At 44.5% G+C, this 18,393-nt stretch overlaps 1 protein-coding gene across 1 annotated transcript in view; it reads left to right on the plus strand.

The window, feature by feature from the left end:
• The window catches only part of tmtc2b (transmembrane O-mannosyltransferase targeting cadherins 2b), a 97,589-nt gene that overhangs the window by 29,110 nt on the left and 50,086 nt on the right, over nt 1-18,393 (plus strand). The window contains exon 2 of the mRNA XM_084555609.1: nt 12,384-12,960. Coding sequence (XP_084411735.1) covers nt 12,384-12,960 — 577 coding nt within the window. The remainder of the gene's footprint in view (nt 1-12,383; nt 12,961-18,393) is intronic.

Here is an 18,393-nt window from a genome sequence, read left to right on the forward strand (position 1 = left end):
GAACCCCCTATCTCATCTGCTGTTAGCTGCAGATAGTTCAGCTGTAAAGCCTCTTGTGTAAGAGACCTGGTCACTGAAGGCGGGGCAGGAGAGGACAGGGAATGACGCAGGGACAAGGAAGTGTCTTCCCATTCTTCCTTCCATTCCCCCGGTTTTCTGAACCTGAGCACTTGCGAGGTCAGCTGCTCTGTTCTCTTGACCCTGGTTTTCTTAAAGAAAGGTTTCCTGCCCCCTTACCCCTTCCCCCTTTTGGCGGCTGCCCTGGAAACAGTGCAGGGAGCAGCTGACGCGGACCGAGGCTGCAGATGAGGCGCTGAAGTGCCTGAACTGCCTCCCTGTGTTTTTTTGATCTGACGAAGGACGCTGCTCCATCTGTTTCCTGCTCCGGAGGACCGCGGCATTCCCAGTCAGATTGGATGAAGACAAATGAATAAACGGAAGGATGAGTTGCGAGGCTTCGTATTTTTTTTTCTTGTTGTGACAAGTGTTCCTGCTTGAGCGCCCAAGGCTGGAAATATTGACACGTCTGTTAAATAACTCTGAGGATGGTAGTTTGTCAGGCGTCATTATTATCAGATGAACTCCAACAATACACAGCATATCCCTCTACTACTGTGTGCCAACTCAACATTTACATGTTTACTCCATAGGTTTCTATAGTTTCAAAATGTAGAACATAACTACTTGTTGTGTTCCCTTCAGGAAGCCATTCACTTCTTAGCAAGGTTGTGCATGTTTTCACCTCGTAAACCCATCCGTCCTCTTTCTCTAGCTCTGTCTTCCCCCAGCACCTGTCAAATCCATTGTCCTCTCCAGGAGAAGAGTAAACCCATGCAGGCATGCTCCTGTGACCTTTTCAATGGCCATCTCCCAGCAGTGCCGGTGCTTTTGTTCCGCCAGCCTTTCTTACCAGGTTTCGGGGCAATCAGCAAGGGGGCATCCGTCTTCTCATTGAGGGAGGCGTGGCGCTCGCTGCTCGTGGGCTGTGATTACGGACCACACATGGTCGTGCTCCAGTGGCTCACCAAGACCGGAGGCCTCGGTTCGTGGGCACAGGCTCCGGCGCTGCCTCCTCTCCCTCCACCCGGCCCACAAAGCACTCTTCTTCTCAGCCTTTTGTGCGGGGCCCTTTCACGTAGCTTTAGCTCTGCCGGGGCCCTTTGTCCTCCTATCTTGGGGCCCGGTGCCTCTGTATCCACTCACTCGGCTTTGTGAGGCTCCACCTACAAAATGCCGCCGACAAGTATTCCAGAAATGCGGTGAATGCAAGTCTTTCTGTCCAAGTGAATGTGCTTAAGTAAAGAGGCGAGAAAAGAGGTTTTTGGTTTCATGTTGCTTGGGAGGTTTTGGGCAGTTAATTAAGCTGAGCTGATGATGTAGATAAATTCATTGGGATACAGTCTGCAAAGGACTTTGCGTAGAGAAAATTAGAATACATTTTTGAAGAAGTGCTTGTATAACTAGTTTAACGTGATGCAATTTCTTTCTAACACTTCAAGCTGTCCCTGCAGACTCACTCACACTCTATCACAGACTAAATGAATCCCAGGAGTTTTTTTCTTTTCTTTTTTCATCAAACCTGTAGACATATTTATCATACTTGACTGAACTTAAGAGCCAAAAAACAGGCGTCACTCTGTGTCTGGGTACCACGCTAAAAAAAAACGTAATATGTGTCTTTATGTCTCCACGTCCACTACCATGCCTGACTTTGCAACCATAAATCTTTTTATGCAGGGCTTATTAAGTTTCCGTTTTTTCTTTTTATCTGTGGAGCGGGGCCGTTTGATGTTCGATGCACACGTCGGGGAGGTTTCTTTCTTCTTTCTTTCATTAAACCCGACGCTTTGCTAATTTAGAAAACGTCTGTCAAGGCCTCTGGTAATGGTACCACCCCGACACCGTATCAACACGAGGCACACAGGATGTTAGCAATTTGAGTTTAGGGATATCATTGCATCTCTTTTCAATTGCGAAGGCGATGTCATTTTATGTATCTCGTAAAATTAGTTACTTTGGTTTATTGTACAAATGGTACTGATTTGCTGGTGCTGCCATGCTGGCTACACAGATCTGCAAGAATCAAGCGTAACATACAGCTGTTCAAAAGCGCGAGCTTAAATAATAAGTCCGCCAGACCTGCCCACCACATGGTCCTTTGTTGTTCCCACCGCTAACCAGGAATACAGGATGGAGAACCATCAAAGAGAGCCGGCTTCCTCTTGAGTAGCCTTCAGTAGAGCCCGTAAAGTTTCTTTTATTTCGGTTTAGTTTCACTCATTCAAATCACTGTGTTTCTATAATATCAATGTGTGGATTTTAAACCCTTCATCCATAGAGCTTCGGTAGATTCTTTCCATAATATCTTTTTGATCTATGTAATATTTTCAGCCAATTTTACTGAGCATCTTAATTTAACCCACTATAACATCAGATCTATGTCATACCAAACTTACATAACTCCTCAAGAAAATACGAGTTTCAAAACCTGTGTGGCTAGTGTGCTTCCCTTTTTGGTTTTTGCTACTTATAATGAATTCAATTTTCACTTGAACCAATAAAAAAATAAACTCTAAACTGTGATGATACCTCTTCATTGACTGTATGCCATGTAGGTGTATATTCAACCTCAGGGGGCCTGTTCTTCAATTTCAGCAAATTCCTCTCAGGGAAAACATTGAAATCGAGCAGCTCTCCCCGTGGAGTCACATGACTCTAGCCATTTACAGCAGCCAGTTAGAAACAAGAAAACAAGCAGCTGTCTGTTTAGCAATCAGACCTGCCCTCAGGACAGAGACGCGATAGATTGCTGTTGTGCGATACCTGCTCTCAGAAGCGGAGACCCAGCCAAACACATCGATTTTACGCTCACTTTATCCAATTGATTCTTCCACAGCAATTCAAAGCTAATGGCACAGCCTCATCAACATCAGTTGCTGTTTTATTATTAATATTATCACAGTTTTTTTTGTGACATTTTGCAACCCGAGGATTGAATGTGCTCAATGATTGGTTATTCGAAAACCCAATAGTGCTGAGTGTTGCAGCAGTGCAGCGCTGTATCTTAGTTTGGAATTCAATTTTGCCCGACAATGGGAACTGAAGAAAATTGCCTCCGAATCTTATTGACTCAAGAAAAAAAAAAAGATTAGCAGGGGGAAACTCTTTTGTGGTGAAGTGACAAGACTGACAATACAATACACGAGGGGGCATGAAGAAGTCACTGGAGGAAACGTCGCTGTTACTGGGGGAAGCTTTCCAATTTTGGGCCGTTTCAATGCACAGAGACTTACAATTAGATGAATATATGAATTTGTAATAGAAAATCGTGTGATATGCTCTTGTAGTATTTTCTTTTCCAATGTGTGTGACCCCATCCTTCAAAGTGTAAGTATAATGTGTACTTTTGCACTTTCAAAATGCACAGCAGAAACATTGTGTGACAATAGAGCAATTCTTAGCAGACCACATAGAGTCAACTCATGTCAGACTGTCGTGTTTACTCGTGTTGATTTATGTATTTTTAGGGACTCCACACGTTCTAAATGGAAAACTAGATGAGGAAATCCAAAGTCTGTAAAAAGCACAGGCCCTGGTTACAGAGGCGTTGTGGTTTTGTGTGATTTGGTGGCTGTAAAATTTCAAATGCGTAAATGAGCTCCTTCGCAAAAATGCAAATCGACACCATGTGGAAGACAAAGCATTTAAAAAAAAACACGTAAGAGGCAATTTGGGTTCTTCTTGGACATGTTTATGGGTTTACAAGGCTCGGTCTCACGCAATGGCGAGTGACGCTGGAGATATTTTGGGACCTTTTGTAATTAATTGGAGACTTCAGGCCATGGACATGAGCTTGATATAAACTTTTTTTTTCTTCCCCCTGTTGTGTTCATCTTTTTTCCTCAGCTACATTTACCAAGTGGAAACAGAAAGTACATCTGATCTTTCATCTCCTTTTGCAATGCATAAACTCCCACCAGCCTAGTTTTTAGTTCCCGATTTAAGTTAAAATAAATACCAGATAACTGTTGCACCTTAACCTAATTTCCTCTCTGTGTAGCAGGCCCGCTGATTATCTGAGAGCAGGGAAAAGGTAATGAGGCAGCAATATCTCCTATCATAGTCCTCTCTGTCATAGAAAGATCTTGCGGTGAGGCCTGAAGGAACACCAGAGCCCGGTCTTTTCATGTTAATGCTGACAGCTTCCACGTACTCACGTGGCCGTCGATTGCGGCTCTTGTTCTCTCTAAATGCGTAAGCCACATGTGCTTTCAATTAGGACCTGGAACTGGAGCCCAAATGGGAGAGTGGGAGAGGGCTGGGCATGGAGCAGTATGAGCACACTGGGCGGTTGTGATAGTATCTAATGAGATGACTTGAAGCTTTATCCTTGATCACTGCCATTCTTTAATGTAATGAGTCTGCAAGTGTACGAGGGTGCCCACGCTCAACAAATAAGCTTCGGGTTGTTGTCTTGTGGTGTACAGCCAGAAGCTGCAAATGTCTAGTCAGTATGATCTGACTAGACATTTGCAAAAAGCAACTTTTGATCCCTCTTACTTGTTCTATTTACTCTTTCCTTTAGCTCTATAATTTTTGTCTGAGTTTGATTGATTGCACAAAGCTTCTAGAAAATAGCTGCCAATCCCTGCGCTCACGTGAGGATGAGCTTCGCCTTGCTTGCACGGAGGCAACGTTTTCATATTTAAACAGAGGTAGCCGTGAGGAGGACTGAAACCACATGCAGCTGTTTCGAATGCTGAAGATACGCAGCAAGATGTTAGGGGCACTAAAGATGTCGTCCCCTTTCTGCTCCGCTGGCATTCTCAAAGGCCCTTCCTGCACTTAAGCCCCCCTGCTATAAACATCAGTGAGCAGAGGCCTCGCGTCCCATGATTCAAGCCTGTCCTAAAGAGCTGCCGTGTCTCATAAAGCCCCACCATGCAAGAAAGGTTTAGGAAGAAAGATGGCACAATCCTAGATAGATGAGGCATTCACTGTTGCTCCTCTGCATAGACATCCAAGCTCTGGCTTGCATAGGATTTTTCCATCCCCCTCTGCTTGTTCCATCCATCCATCTGCTGTGGGTCTCACTGAACCCCCTCCATGGGTCAACATCTTCCAAACCCAAACCAGAATGCGTAAACAGCCCAGTGGTGGGCCGGGCCGGATGGGTCTTGCATGCAACTCAGCCACAAGCCCCGGAAGACCTACCCTACCCTGCATTGATCTCCGTCTCCATGTGAAAGAGAAGCACTCTGAACACGGGAGGAGGAACAAATCAAAGAAATTTATTGCCGTGTGGCCGAAAAGGTCAGAGCCTGACAAAAGCCTCCTGTTGTGAGGAGGAGTGCTGTGGAGTGGCCCCCTCCAAGCTGAGGCTGGGTGACTTTCACAGCATTAGACATGGGTCAGGGTGGGGGGAAACCATGGATGGAGGTACAACTAGTTGGAGAACAAAAACCTTCATTCTTGTTGTGCTCTGACATTCCTTAAATAAAAAACTTGTTTTCCGCTTTAGTGTTAAATTGGCTTATGACGACATTGAGAAAATTAATTTTTCAATTTGGTGACACACATTATAGACCATTGACTATTTTTATAGCAATCTGGGCAAGTTTTAATTGTGTAGCAGATGCTTTTTTTCAGCTTCCAGTTTCTTCAGTTTCCTTAAAATGTTCTAAAAATCATCTGTCCATAGGTACAGGCTATCGCTATTGCCTTTAAGAAGCCCAAGCAGTAAAAAGCAGTTTTTTAGCTCGTTGTTGTCTGTTTGCTGACTTGCAAGTCAGTGGATCTGTAAGGATCTGATGATCAGGAATATCTGTAAATCCGCCGAATGTATTGGCTTTAAATTTCATTAAGAAATGGTTCCCAGATGATCTATCCTAATGTCTGCACCTAGCAGAAGTTGTTCGCATGCTAACACACACTAAACTAACTAAGTTGTTGGACATGCTAAATATTAAACCTGCTAATTATTAATATGCGTGCATTGTCACCATGAGCATGTTAGCATGTTAGCATGTGGAAGTCAGTGTTTAGCTCAAAGTAACACGATGCCAAATGCTGCTGGGGCAAAAGCAACAAGCAACAGGTCACTTTCAATCTAATCTACGTACTGAAACCCTACCATTGTCACTGCGGGACAAGATGCAAATCAAAGTTGAACTGCCTTCAACTTCTTTCATCGTTCCAATGACTCCAACTAATGTGTCTATTTCAATGATTCGTTTTGAAGTCTATGACGACATAAAAACACCAACCAGCCATTTCCTAATGTTGTTCCTACTGTGACATCTGTCTCACAACACTGCTAGCATAGCTGTGGCCTTTCCTACTCTTTATACAAACAGGTGTCCATGTGTTGTGAAGTGGAGATGCAGGTTTCAGTCTAAATAAATGACCTCATGTGAAAGAGCTCCAGTTATGGAAAGTTCCTTCCCTTTAATGCTCACCCACCCACCTTTCTCTGCTGAAGAGAGAGCTAGTGACAGATACCGAGCGTCAGTTTCTTTTTAGACACCAAGGGGAAAAAAAGAGTTAGTGCCTGAGAAAGAAAGTGTGTGTGTGTGTGAGAGGGAGAGAGGGAGGCCTACAGGGGTGACCCGGCAGCTCCTTGCCGTTCTTGCCGCAGCCCTCCACTTGCTGACAGATTTACTGGATGCAATAATCAAAGTGTATATCACTCTGCTCTGCTCTGCATGATCAGCTCCTGTGATTGGCCCTTACACCTGGAATCAACTATAAACATCACACATCTTTACAGTTGGCCCGAGAATTTGACATTTAGGTGATTTATTCCAAAACAATATGGCTTCAGGCGGGGATTGAGGATGCTTGGTCTTTAGAGTATTATTCTCAGTGAAATGTGTTTTGATAAAGGAAGTTAGATTTACAGATAGTTTTATCAAACGGGCCAGTTACCCTAAGCCCTCGGCTGGATATCAGAAGTTTGAGGAAGGCTCATAAGTACCCCTGGCAACATAACACTATGGGAGTCAATGCCGGGCTGCCAGGATTCCTGCTCTGCCAGTATGGTTGGCTAGATAGAAGCGTGGCTCACTGGTTGGTTGGCTGGTTTGCTGGCTGGCTGGCTGGTTTCGAATTCGGTGATCAGCATTCAGGTCACGCCCTGCTCTGCCCATCCCATGCAGCACAAAGGGCTGATCAAGGATGCTAGGCAGCAGGCACGGGTATTCACTGAGCTCTCTGCAATGCTGGACAAGCCTGCCCCGCTCCAGACTCAGTGTCTCAGTGTCCCAGTGTTTGCTTGTCTACTGTGCCATGAAATGGATCGAGGGTGTATGATTGTGCCAGTGGAGCAATGCAAATACGCTCCTTGGGGGGAAGACCTAGGGAGGCCTGTTAAGTGCTGCAGGGTGAATTGGGCACAGCATTGCATGTTGCACTCTGAGGGCCTCGTATGTCCTTTTGGGCGAGCCCCTGTGTTTTGTTTCGGGGGGACGGGGGAGGGGAGCGTATTTTAAAGCCATCTTCACTCTTCTTGAACTACTTCCAAAGTTTGGAGCAAAAGATTCATGTTTAAGATATCAGAAGACATTCAGATAGCATACATTTAACGGAAGCAGTAAAAATGGGTACAGCAAAAAAGGAAATTAACTCATATAATGCAGTAAGAGGGAAACTGATGACTTGTGTAAGAATAATGATCGGCAGAATGGATTTTTAGAAGTAAAGGAGGAGATTGCACCCTAATTTCTCTTGTTCTTAACCTTTACTTTAATTGCCTACATTGCCACCATCCATCCTTACTGTGCTGCCTCTCATCAATTACAGGGGTGAACGGAGGCATCGGGTGTCCACAGTAAGGGGATAATAGTGCAACACTTTTCTCTTAATTTGTTCCTGGCAAAGGTGAGCCTCAAATAAATGGCTGCCTTTGTGGAAATGCACGTACCAAATTCAAGATTAATTTCCAAATCAATGTAGTCTTTGTTGAAATGATGGGGCATGTGGAAATAAATCAGTGTAATTGAATGAATAAACAACATGAAAATACACAACGTTAAATCCTGCTCTATTCCCCGCAGCAGTTTTCTAATCATAAGGACTTTTATTATAAGCTTGCTAATCGCATGTGTCAAATGGAAGAAAGAGGCCATTCATTCCTGACAATAGGGATTTTACGGCGGCCTCAAGGGTGTGTTTCCTATAGTGGCTACCCCTTGCTGCTTTCTCTGTTCGTCCACTCCGGCTTTCCTCCTCTTTCATTCAAAACATATCAAAACATTTAGCTGCACTATGATTCAGGAGTTATTAATTACTTTTTAGCCTGAAGATACGGTTTCTGAAAGTAAGCCAAGGCAAATTTGAACCTATTAGTTCCCTGACCGAATTAGTCTGGCTCGGTTACATTTGTTTGGCTGTTGGGTTAAATCCATATCCCCTTGCTTTATGAAGTTGTCCCAAAACAGTATTTTGCTTTTGCTGGAGAATTATTTTCTCTCATCTTTGTGCATTTACATTGATAACTAATGTATTAAATAAGCATTTTGAAAGTTAATTGCTTATTTCGTCTGTTTTGTTAGATGTAAAGCATTGTAGTCAACTAAAAACACAATGAATATTGACTCTTGACCAAATTAAGAGAATTTTATTTCTATATTAGGTACCACAAGAGCAGCGGAGGTGTGGCGTTAATGACCGGCTAGCTTGCCCATGGGAAGAAACATTAGACAAAGAGCTTTCCGGAAACACTGAGCGGGCTACCCCGGTGTCTCTGTGGGCAGTCTAAAAATACCACTGAGCTGCTTTCAGATATTGAATCTGGTTGATGACATATAGTTGGCAGACGTTCGATCACTTTCCCCAAATTCCCACCAGACGTGATTTTCTTTTCTCATGCTGTCGCGAACGGAAATCTTTTTATATTTTGAAGGGCTGACTTTCTCCTTAGCGCCCCAGTATTCAGACTGGTTAATGCGTCCTTCGCCACCAGCCTTAGAATGACTTCTGACCCCGGTTCACTTCTTTTGAGAGAGATTGCGCGACCCATGCGAAGACGGTCGCCGTACGAAATGTTCGTTGAAGCGTCATATTTTACGCCTTTCGTCAAACCTTCAGAGTATTGTCGCGGGTGTGTTGTTACACTTCCTTGACTTTGCTTTCTTGAATGCCCTTCAGTCTTCCCATATGCTGCCATATTTACAGCCATGCAAACCATCTGTTACTTAAAATCCCGTGCTTCACTCTTGTGTGATTTATTTTTGAACAGATGCCCGGCATATTCATTCTTCTGTGAGGATGGTTTGCCTATTTTTTATGTCATTTTCCTTTCAGGCTTTTGGGGGATTTTAAAATAGTTATGCTCTGGTCATACAGCTCTGCTTTCCTCATAGCCTCATCTCAAATTCATCGAGTAGCCTTAGAGGCAAAGTCCCGTTGACATGTCCTTGGTTTTCAATCTCCTTTTTTAATATCCAGCCTCATCTCCCGTGTGCTCCCACTGTTTAGTCTCCGCGCAGAGAAGCCGATCAATCTTAAACTTGAGATAGCCTCTTTACATTGGATCTTGTAGCCACTAGATGTGGCCATTTTTTTAATTTTTTTTCATCTCACTGGCGCATTCACATATTAAGCGGAACTGTTCCAGGGCTGAAGAGGTTTCCTCGCACATGATTATTTCTAAGCTAAAAAGATGAGGAGATAGTGGGAGAATTTCTCTTGGAAGTGGTTCTGAATTAATGGTATTCTGGGTTCATAATTACACAGTCTACAAGTCTTAGAGTATAAACACAGGGTTGTTTCTTCCATTTTGATTTGATCATGAACGAAAAATATCATGCTTTTGACAGCTATTAAACAAAGTGGAAGGAAATCAGTGCAGGGTACAAGTAGTGGTATAAGCTTCTTGAAAAATCTTCCATGTGGTATAACTAAAGAAGCCTTTTTTTTAAAATAATCAAAGACGTCATAAGAAAGAAAAAAAAAACAACAAACCTCAATAAGGATAAAGCTGTAATGTCTGACTTCACCCCCTGTTTCCGTCCACATGGTTACAAGCAAACAAATCGTGACAGATTGTGGCTAATGGATGAGACCTAGACAAGTTGCGGATGAATTGGGGATGGCAGCCAGGAGCTAGATGATCAAGAAAGAGTAATGGAAGGGAGAAAAGTTTTTCGTGGATCTCTCTTGTTAGCGGCCACATGATCCCCTCCGTTCCTCTGGGAGTCGGTGTTACGGGCTGGCGGTTGGGGGAGGAATGTGCTCCCGGCTGGAAAAGGCTCGCAGTGCACAGAGAGGTCCTCGCCGCTGCCAGCTCTACTGAGAAATGGGCCTAACCAGCAGCTGAAACACAATATTCCTTTCCAGCTGGCCAAGAGGGGTAGTATTTGATGATAATCTGGAGCCGCAGTGGATTGATAATTTGCCATAGATTGGAGAAACTGACCATGACTAGTTGTTGTTATAATGTAAATGCCCTAATTCAGTCGTGGTTGTGTATTTTTATTCACCCACTCCGAGTAGCTGTTGCAGAGTTGTATGCCGAGCCTGCATTCCTTGATTCACTGCTCGTTGAGCGGCGTAGATTAAGTGCTCACTTACCTCTGCTACATATAAGGAGGAGACAATCTCGTGCATGGCGAACCCTGTAGCCAAGGCCGTAAACGCTGCAGCCTTTTGACTGCCTCTCGTTGGCTTTTGTCTGCGCTGTGCTGCCAAAGAAAATCTGGTGTGGTTTTGAAGCAATATATAACATATCTGGCCTCAGTGGCTGTACACGGCACTGTGCAATGGAAAAAGAGCACACTTGTCTCCAGCGCAGCTCCGAGATGTAATTAAACCATAATGCCTCTTATGTGAGCATCTTGCGGTGGAGTGAAGATCTCACTTGACAAATGGGCCAGAGAAAATAAACTGGCATATCTGAGTCATGGAGTGGAGATTTGGGCTACCGACTCCTGAGCCTGCTGGTAGAGGGTTAGAGGCTCCGTCAGTCTGACTAGAGAAGGAAGAGAAATCTAATCACTTGTGTGTTGACATCTGAGGCATTTCTATTAAATCCCTGCTGATTATTTCTATGCACCATCCAACACGCTGAGGCCTAGTAGTATTTATTCCCTCTTTTATCCATTGTAAAAAAGGTCTTTTTCCTACTCAAAACTGCACAGAGGGCGGCTTCATTTTGTGATTTGATGAACGCCGCGACTCCACCACAACAAGCGTCCCGCGAGCTTTCTGAAATTAAAAAGTGGCAGTCGTTCAGGGGGCGTTTGCCAAGGTAAAGTGTTATTCTAAAGAGCCTCCAAATGGCTGAGGCCGTTGCTCTGGAGGCATCTGCTTTTTGGTACATTCACTTTTTCTCTCATTTTTGTTTCTTTTAATCGCAGATAAAATAAACGGCACACTAAATATCGTAGCACGCTCCCTCCTTTTCTTCACCAATCTCACTGTACTCCGACATCGACGAGTGCATAGTACAACCGTGTGCATTTGGCTCGTTATCACTTGTCATGTTTCCATGTAGCACACTTGTAATTGCAACACCTCTGCTCTGGTTTTCCAACCTCCTTCCTTCTGGGGAGGCTCGTTAAGCAAATCATCAGTGGCAACGTCTCAGAGGAAAGCAGCAGAGCCTTGTCGCTGTGTCGCGCACGTCGCAGTGTGACGGAAAAGATAGGAAAAACACTTAAGAGGAACCTGTCTTCTTTTCCTCTTTTAATTGACCCCTGCTGGCTGACCCCCTGCCCGCTGACACACAGCTTGTGGCTGATGTGGCACCATTAGTTTAGGTCACGCAGGTTCTCCTCCGACCGAGCAAAAGTCAAACTGTTTCCTCACCTATTTGCCGTGCTTGCCGCGAGAAGCTAAAATTACACATTGCGTGCTTTTAATCACCCTTAAACACGAACATATCTCTCAGTTTTCCACCTCTGCTGCTTCGGACCAGCTCCGAGCTTGCCGTGTTTATTGTCACCCCAGGCCACCTTCTCTCAAAGCTTAATTTCGCCAGAAGTTCCCCTAATGTGTGCTTGTATTTGTGGCTATGGGTGTGGTGCCCTTGCTTATCCTCCTGCTTATGTTCTTAGAGCTGTGGCTGTGGTGGCAAAACTTGCCCTGAGCTTGAAGTTCGCCCTCTGATTATCTGTTTCTGAATGACACTTGACCACACGCTCAGGGTAAAGCTGCGAGCAAATGCAAAGTCTTTTCACAGTAACATGTATTTTCTGCTTAGCCGTGCATCCTCGGAGAATGTGCGGTGTGTTGCCAGTATGCCGTAAACACTGTTTTCAGACTTATGACTTTGATTGAATGTGGCAGACAATGCCACATGCAGACAATAACATCACCAGACAATGAATGTATCTTGCTTCTTATTGTACCCAGAAGTCTAATCTCTCTTGTTCTCTTTACAGCCGTGCAATTAAGACCAATCAGGACCTGCTTCCTGAGACCCCCTGGGTGAACATCTTCTACGATGACTTCTGGGGCACCTTACTCACTCACACTGGCAGCCACAAGTCTTACCGACCCCTCTGCACCCTCTCCTTCCGCCTTAACCACGCCGCGGGTGGGCTGGAGCCTTGGGGTTACCACCTGGTTAATGTGGCCATCCACGGAGCTGTGACGGGCCTGTTTACCTCCCTGGCCCGCCTGCTGCTCGGAGGAGGACTGTGGAGCCTAGTGGCCGGCCTGCTCTTCGCCTCTCACCCCATCCACACCGAGGCAGTGGCGGGCATCGTCGGCCGGGCTGACGAAGGCGCCGCCCTCTTCTTCCTGCTGTCCCTGCTGTGTTACATACGCCACTGCAGGCTGCGGGGTCACGCCGGGTCCTGGCGGCTCGCGGCCTGGTTCCTGGGAAGCTTGGGTTGCGCCGCTTGCAGCATGCTGTGGAAGGAGCTCGGAGTTACCGTCCTGGCGGTGTCAGCGCTGTACGACATCTGCGTCTTCCACAGGCTTAAACTGCGGCAGGTCGTCACGCTACTTTACAAGGTAAACTGTTTATCTACACCCTGTGGGGCTGCCTTTTACATGTGTCTTATTCTGTGCAGCTGCTCCAGAACCCAAGAATCTGGGTAGGCTAGTGGAAAAAAGATATATACTGATCTGATCAGCCACAACATTAAAACTACTGACAGGAGAAGTAAACAACATCGACCATCTTGTGACAATTGAATGGGGAACGTTTGGATCTGGCGTTCATTTGTGTGGATGCTACTTAGACATGTAGCACCCACCTAGACCAGACCAGGCACCCCCACCCCATAGCAATGACACTCCTTGATGGCAGCAGCCATCCCCAGCAGGATGCAGCCTGACACAGGCACACACATAAAAACAGTTTAAGAACAACTCAAAAAATCATGTTGACCTGGCCTCCAAATTCACTAGATCCCAAACTGATCAAGTATCTGTGGGATGATCCACAGAGGCCCCTCCCCTCAACCCACAGGACCCAACAATCTGTTGCCAGACACCACAGGACACCCTCAGAAGGCCCATGTCCATTCTCTGATGAGTCACAACTGTTTTAGAGACACAAGGGAGACGTGCACAGTATTAGGCAGGTGGTCAAAATGTTATGTCTGATCAGTGTATATATACAGTATAAATGTGTGTGACTGCGTGCTTTATGTGTGTCTTCTGCTTATCATCACGATGGAATTTCCAAACATTTCCCAGCGTATGCACAGCTGTGTCAGCCAGACGCAGACTGCAACACATGTCGAGAAAGGAAAGCAAATACGATCCCGTTCTTTGTTCCCGTGCACAGGGCGCATAATGATGTTCTGCAGCCACGTGTATTCGCTAATTCATCTACTGATGGTAATCTGAGCTGGACATCACTTTGAGGCAATGAAAAAATTATCATATTAATGGGCGGACGGGACTTATTGCCTCAAGGTTCTCTTCAATTCACACGACTAGACTGATTATTATGCGGTCAAGAAAGACAAACCTGTTAAGCACTCTGTGACCTGCCTCGTGGAGATTTTAGCTGCCTTAATTGCTTGTCCCTTCACGTGAGTCCACTTTAAATAGTCACACAATTACACTGAAATAAAAGCATTATTATAAATAGCTAATTGCTCACCAGCGCATTCATGTTTTAGGTAAAAAAAAAAAAAGGTAATAATGAGAAGTGTGCCGTTTGCCACGTGTTATATATTAGCATTGGAAGAAACCATTTGGCTCACGTTTCTCTAGAGGCCCCTCATTGTGTGTTGGTGGATATACAATACAGAACGTATGTGTTTGCTTGCGTGGGCACATTGTGTACGACAAGAGAAAGAGAAGAAAATGAAAAAAATCCTTCAGAAGAAGTAGCTGAGATACCAAAAAAGCGATCGCCATTTTATTTTTGCTTGTCGCTTTTGAATCGCCCAGCCATTAAACAGCCATTTTCCCCAACAGCTCCTGTCAGAAGTATTTACTGTTCTCCGTCTAGTCAATGCGACACCCACGACTCTCAAGCCATCGCGGTAAATTCAGGAAGACGTGTGCACAGACGTGACAGAAGGGGCTCCGGAGGAGTCAATGATAGGGCGGCTTTCTGGCACGCTCCAGTGAAAAACAATTTAAGAAATATTACTATAAGAGGCACGGGCAACGGCAAGAATAGAGGCACAACTGAAGAGAGGCAGATGCAGATACAAGAGCAAACAGAAGACGTGATTTAATTGAAAAGCAAAGCTATCGTCTCCTGTTTAGTGCTCAGCCTAGTGTGAAAATAAAGAGTGAGAGCCTCTGCTGCTTTTTTCTCCTCTGTGCTGTCTTCTCACGATTTAAGCCTTATCTCGCTCCGTGTGTCCTCTGGAGTATGGCCCATCCATATCCGCAGGCAGACAAGTCGTCTAATGGTTTGTCAGGCATGACTAGACTGGAGAGGAAACGGGGCCAAAAGGGCCGGAGGAGGGCCATGCCTCAAAACCGACGTTTGTGTTTTTTCTTTTGACTTTTCGTTTTAAAGTCCACAAACCCCGCTGGTCCAATTGTCTTTGGAACAAGAATGGACTGGTTACAGTTCTGGCAAAGGGAGGGGGAGGAGCCTTAAAGCTTTCGGTCATGGCTGGAAATTGTGGTTAGCTAAATTGGCGGTACGCAGGCGGGCAGGCAGTTATGCGTAAAAATATAATTTCTGTTCAGTGGTTATGCTAGTAAATAGTAAAATAGTAAACTGTTGTTAGACTTGGACTTTATTCGTCCACAAGGGAAAGTGCTTGGTCACAGGAGCTCAGTTGCACATAAAAAACACTACTGAAGACCACTAGTAAGAAAATAGGTGTAAAAATAAAAATAAAAATAAAAATAAAAATAAATACAATAAAAATAAATACAATAAAAAATAAAATAAATACAGTAAAATACAATCGAATATAATAGTATAAACTAAAATGTACAAGAGATAAAATATTGCTATATATTATTATATTATATAGTATATTACTCATTCATTCATTATTATTATTACTATATATGTTTAATGACTTCTTTCATAGCTAAATAAAAAAACGGAAATTGCATAAAATGTTTAAAATATTTTTTTTTAAAAAGCCTTAAAAGCTCAGTAACAGTTTAAGATGCACGGAGAGTAAAATATTTAATAAAAAAAAATAAAAAGCAGCAGACTGAAAGACACACGAATGCACCGTGTGAACAAAGTATAATTGCAAAAAAAATAATTATAATTGGACCACGTTCAACAAGCTTTACTTCTATAGAACACAAATACTGGGATGACAAGAGACACACCAGAAATAAAAAGGGTTTTATTTTTTGCACCTCCGAGGAAAAGTCACCCCCTCACAGTTGGTTACTTAAGACACATAAGGAACTGCGTGGGCCGTTAGGAGCTTTTGGAAAACAACTAGCTGTTTTGAGAGAAGACCATATATTTTTTTTTTGGGAGGGGGGAGTGAGTTTGCCATACATGGCTTGACTTTTCCTCACATACGACTTTAGCTGACAGCTGTCATTATCGCAGCATGTCATTTCGTCGCACCGCAGACAACATAAAAGCAAACGCAGTCAGAGGACTGTCATCATCCCTTCAATCATGTTAACTTGGGAGGTTTCCTTCCTATAAGTTCGGATCATGAGCCCGTCCGTATGTATGTATATGTGTATGTATGAGTATGGAGGCCCGCGGTCCACCATACTGCGGCATATGCATTTGTCTCTTTCCGCCTCTGTGGAGCGAGGCCTTCACTTTGAGTGATGGCAGGGGAAGGGGAGTTATTCCTCGGGGCAAGTTCAGCCTTCCATTGTATGCGGCGTTGAAAACGATCACAGTGAAAATAAATTCACTTCCTCGCTTTAATTCAGGCCCGAGATCTATCAGGTGCTGAGATTTTGGCCTCTAACTCCCCAAAGCACCATTGTGACGTTAATGTTCTGTGATAACAGGGAAACTAGGCATGAAAGCATGAAAACATGTCACAGTGTCCTTGCTTTTTTTTCATTTTCTGAGTACATAAAACCCATTCTTCAGTCCAACTAAAGAGGCCAGCTAGCCGCATGACTGGCAGGCTGTAATGGACCAGCGCTAAGTTTTATCACAAGCTCCCCCCCACCACCACCTCAGCTGGAGTCATTTGACATTTAATGTTGGAGACGGTGAAATGGGCCCTCTTATCTGATTGTGGCACGCACTCAATTACATTTGAGTTTTATATCTGCTGCAAATCTCCCATTGTGTCATTACGGCTTCTGTGTGTGGTTCGAAGGCGGAGGCAGCCGAGACGAGCCGAGACAGTCGCTGTGATTCAGTGCAGGTTCATAACTCATTTCATCAAGACTTTCGCTGCAGATTCTCTGCATGCAAATCAGGAGGCGATGCACAGGTATTATCTTGACTGAATGTATAGGTTGTGACGAAATCTGCATAACAGATCTTGGAACAAAAGAATCATGTGCTGCAGTCAGAGAAAAATGCGGTTTGAAGTAGATCCGAGCACATAGTACATTAGAATAGAGTTACTACAGCTACTGACAACAGGATGTTGTTAGTCGGGGCCTTTGGGTCCTATGGGTTGAGGGGAGTGGCCTCTGTGGATCATCCCACAGATACTTGATCGATTTGGAATCTCGTGAATTTGTAGGCCAGGTCAACACCTTGTGCTGTTTTTCATATTTTTTTAGTTGTTCCTAAAGCGTTTTTGTGTGTGTGCCTGTGTCAGGCTGCATCCTGCTGGGGATGGCTGCTGCCATCAAGGAGTGTCATTGCTAAGGGGTGCTTGGTCTGGTACAGGTGGGAGGTACACGTCTAATGCGTGGTTTATACCTTCGCATCAATTTGCCGTTGCAGCTACGGCGTCAGCCCAGACCCTACGCAGACCCTAACGCCGTAGCCTGACGTGTAATTTCATCAGAAATGTAACTATGCAAGAGCTGTGATTAGGGCTGAAACGATTCGTCGAGTTACTCGATTAACTCGATTACAAAAATTGGTCGAGGCAAAAACTCTGCCTCGAAGCCTCGTTAAATTCCTATGACGCGCACTATACGCGCAGGGATCTGATTGTTCCACACGGACCGTTGTTTTGGAAGCACCTATGCAAGCACACCACTAGCGCGTGATACATTTTGAATTTAGTTGGCGCGATGGCGGAGAGTAAAGATGCCCATAAACGGCAAAAAATGTCTAAAGTTTGGGATCATTACATTCTAAAAAAGGAAGAGAACAAAGTGCAGATACTGCAAAGTAGACCTGGCGTACCACAGCAGGAGAAGCTCAATGATCCAGCATCTGAACAGAAAACATCCACATGCTGTTTCACCAAGCGTCGCTGAAACAAGGTAACGTAACCTAAACCTATACATTAATGTTCGCTGATTTTAATCGCATACTGTATGTAGCGATGTCATGATGCGGTTTGACGTTTAGCTTCAGGGGCGGAGTGGCAATCGGGACGACCGGGCCAGCCGAAGGATTTACGCAGCGGATCACAAATTGAGCGGCCGCGAGGCGAACGCGACCGGCCTGAGCTTATTAGAATCATTGACGTTAATAAATTCTCCGCGAATAGGCCAAATACTCCCCTATTATCATAAATTGAGCGGCCGCGAGGCGAACGCGACCGGCCTGAGCTTATCAGAATCATTGACGTTACTAAATTCTCTGCACCCTCATCTCTCTCACTCTTCCTCACGCACAGCACGCGTTCACAAAAAAACACACAGGTTGCTAGGTTACCATAGCAAATAGGCTCACCCCAGAAATTATGTATTATTTGTTAGTAGCCTAATGGTAAATGCTGCAGGTGTAGAAATCTACATAAAACGGATATTTACTTTGATGTCAGGGCTAGATTACAACATGAAACTTGTTGTGCATATTAATAAATTAAATTGCTTTTTGTTTTACAGTAAGTTTGCTTAACTGTATTGTTATGTAATTGTTGGCACTGGCACTTTTAATGGGTA

This window comes from Chelon labrosus (genome assembly GCF_963514085.1).
Source record: "Chelon labrosus genome assembly, chromosome: 11".
NCBI lineage: Eukaryota > Metazoa > Chordata > Actinopteri > Mugiliformes > Mugilidae > Chelon > Chelon labrosus.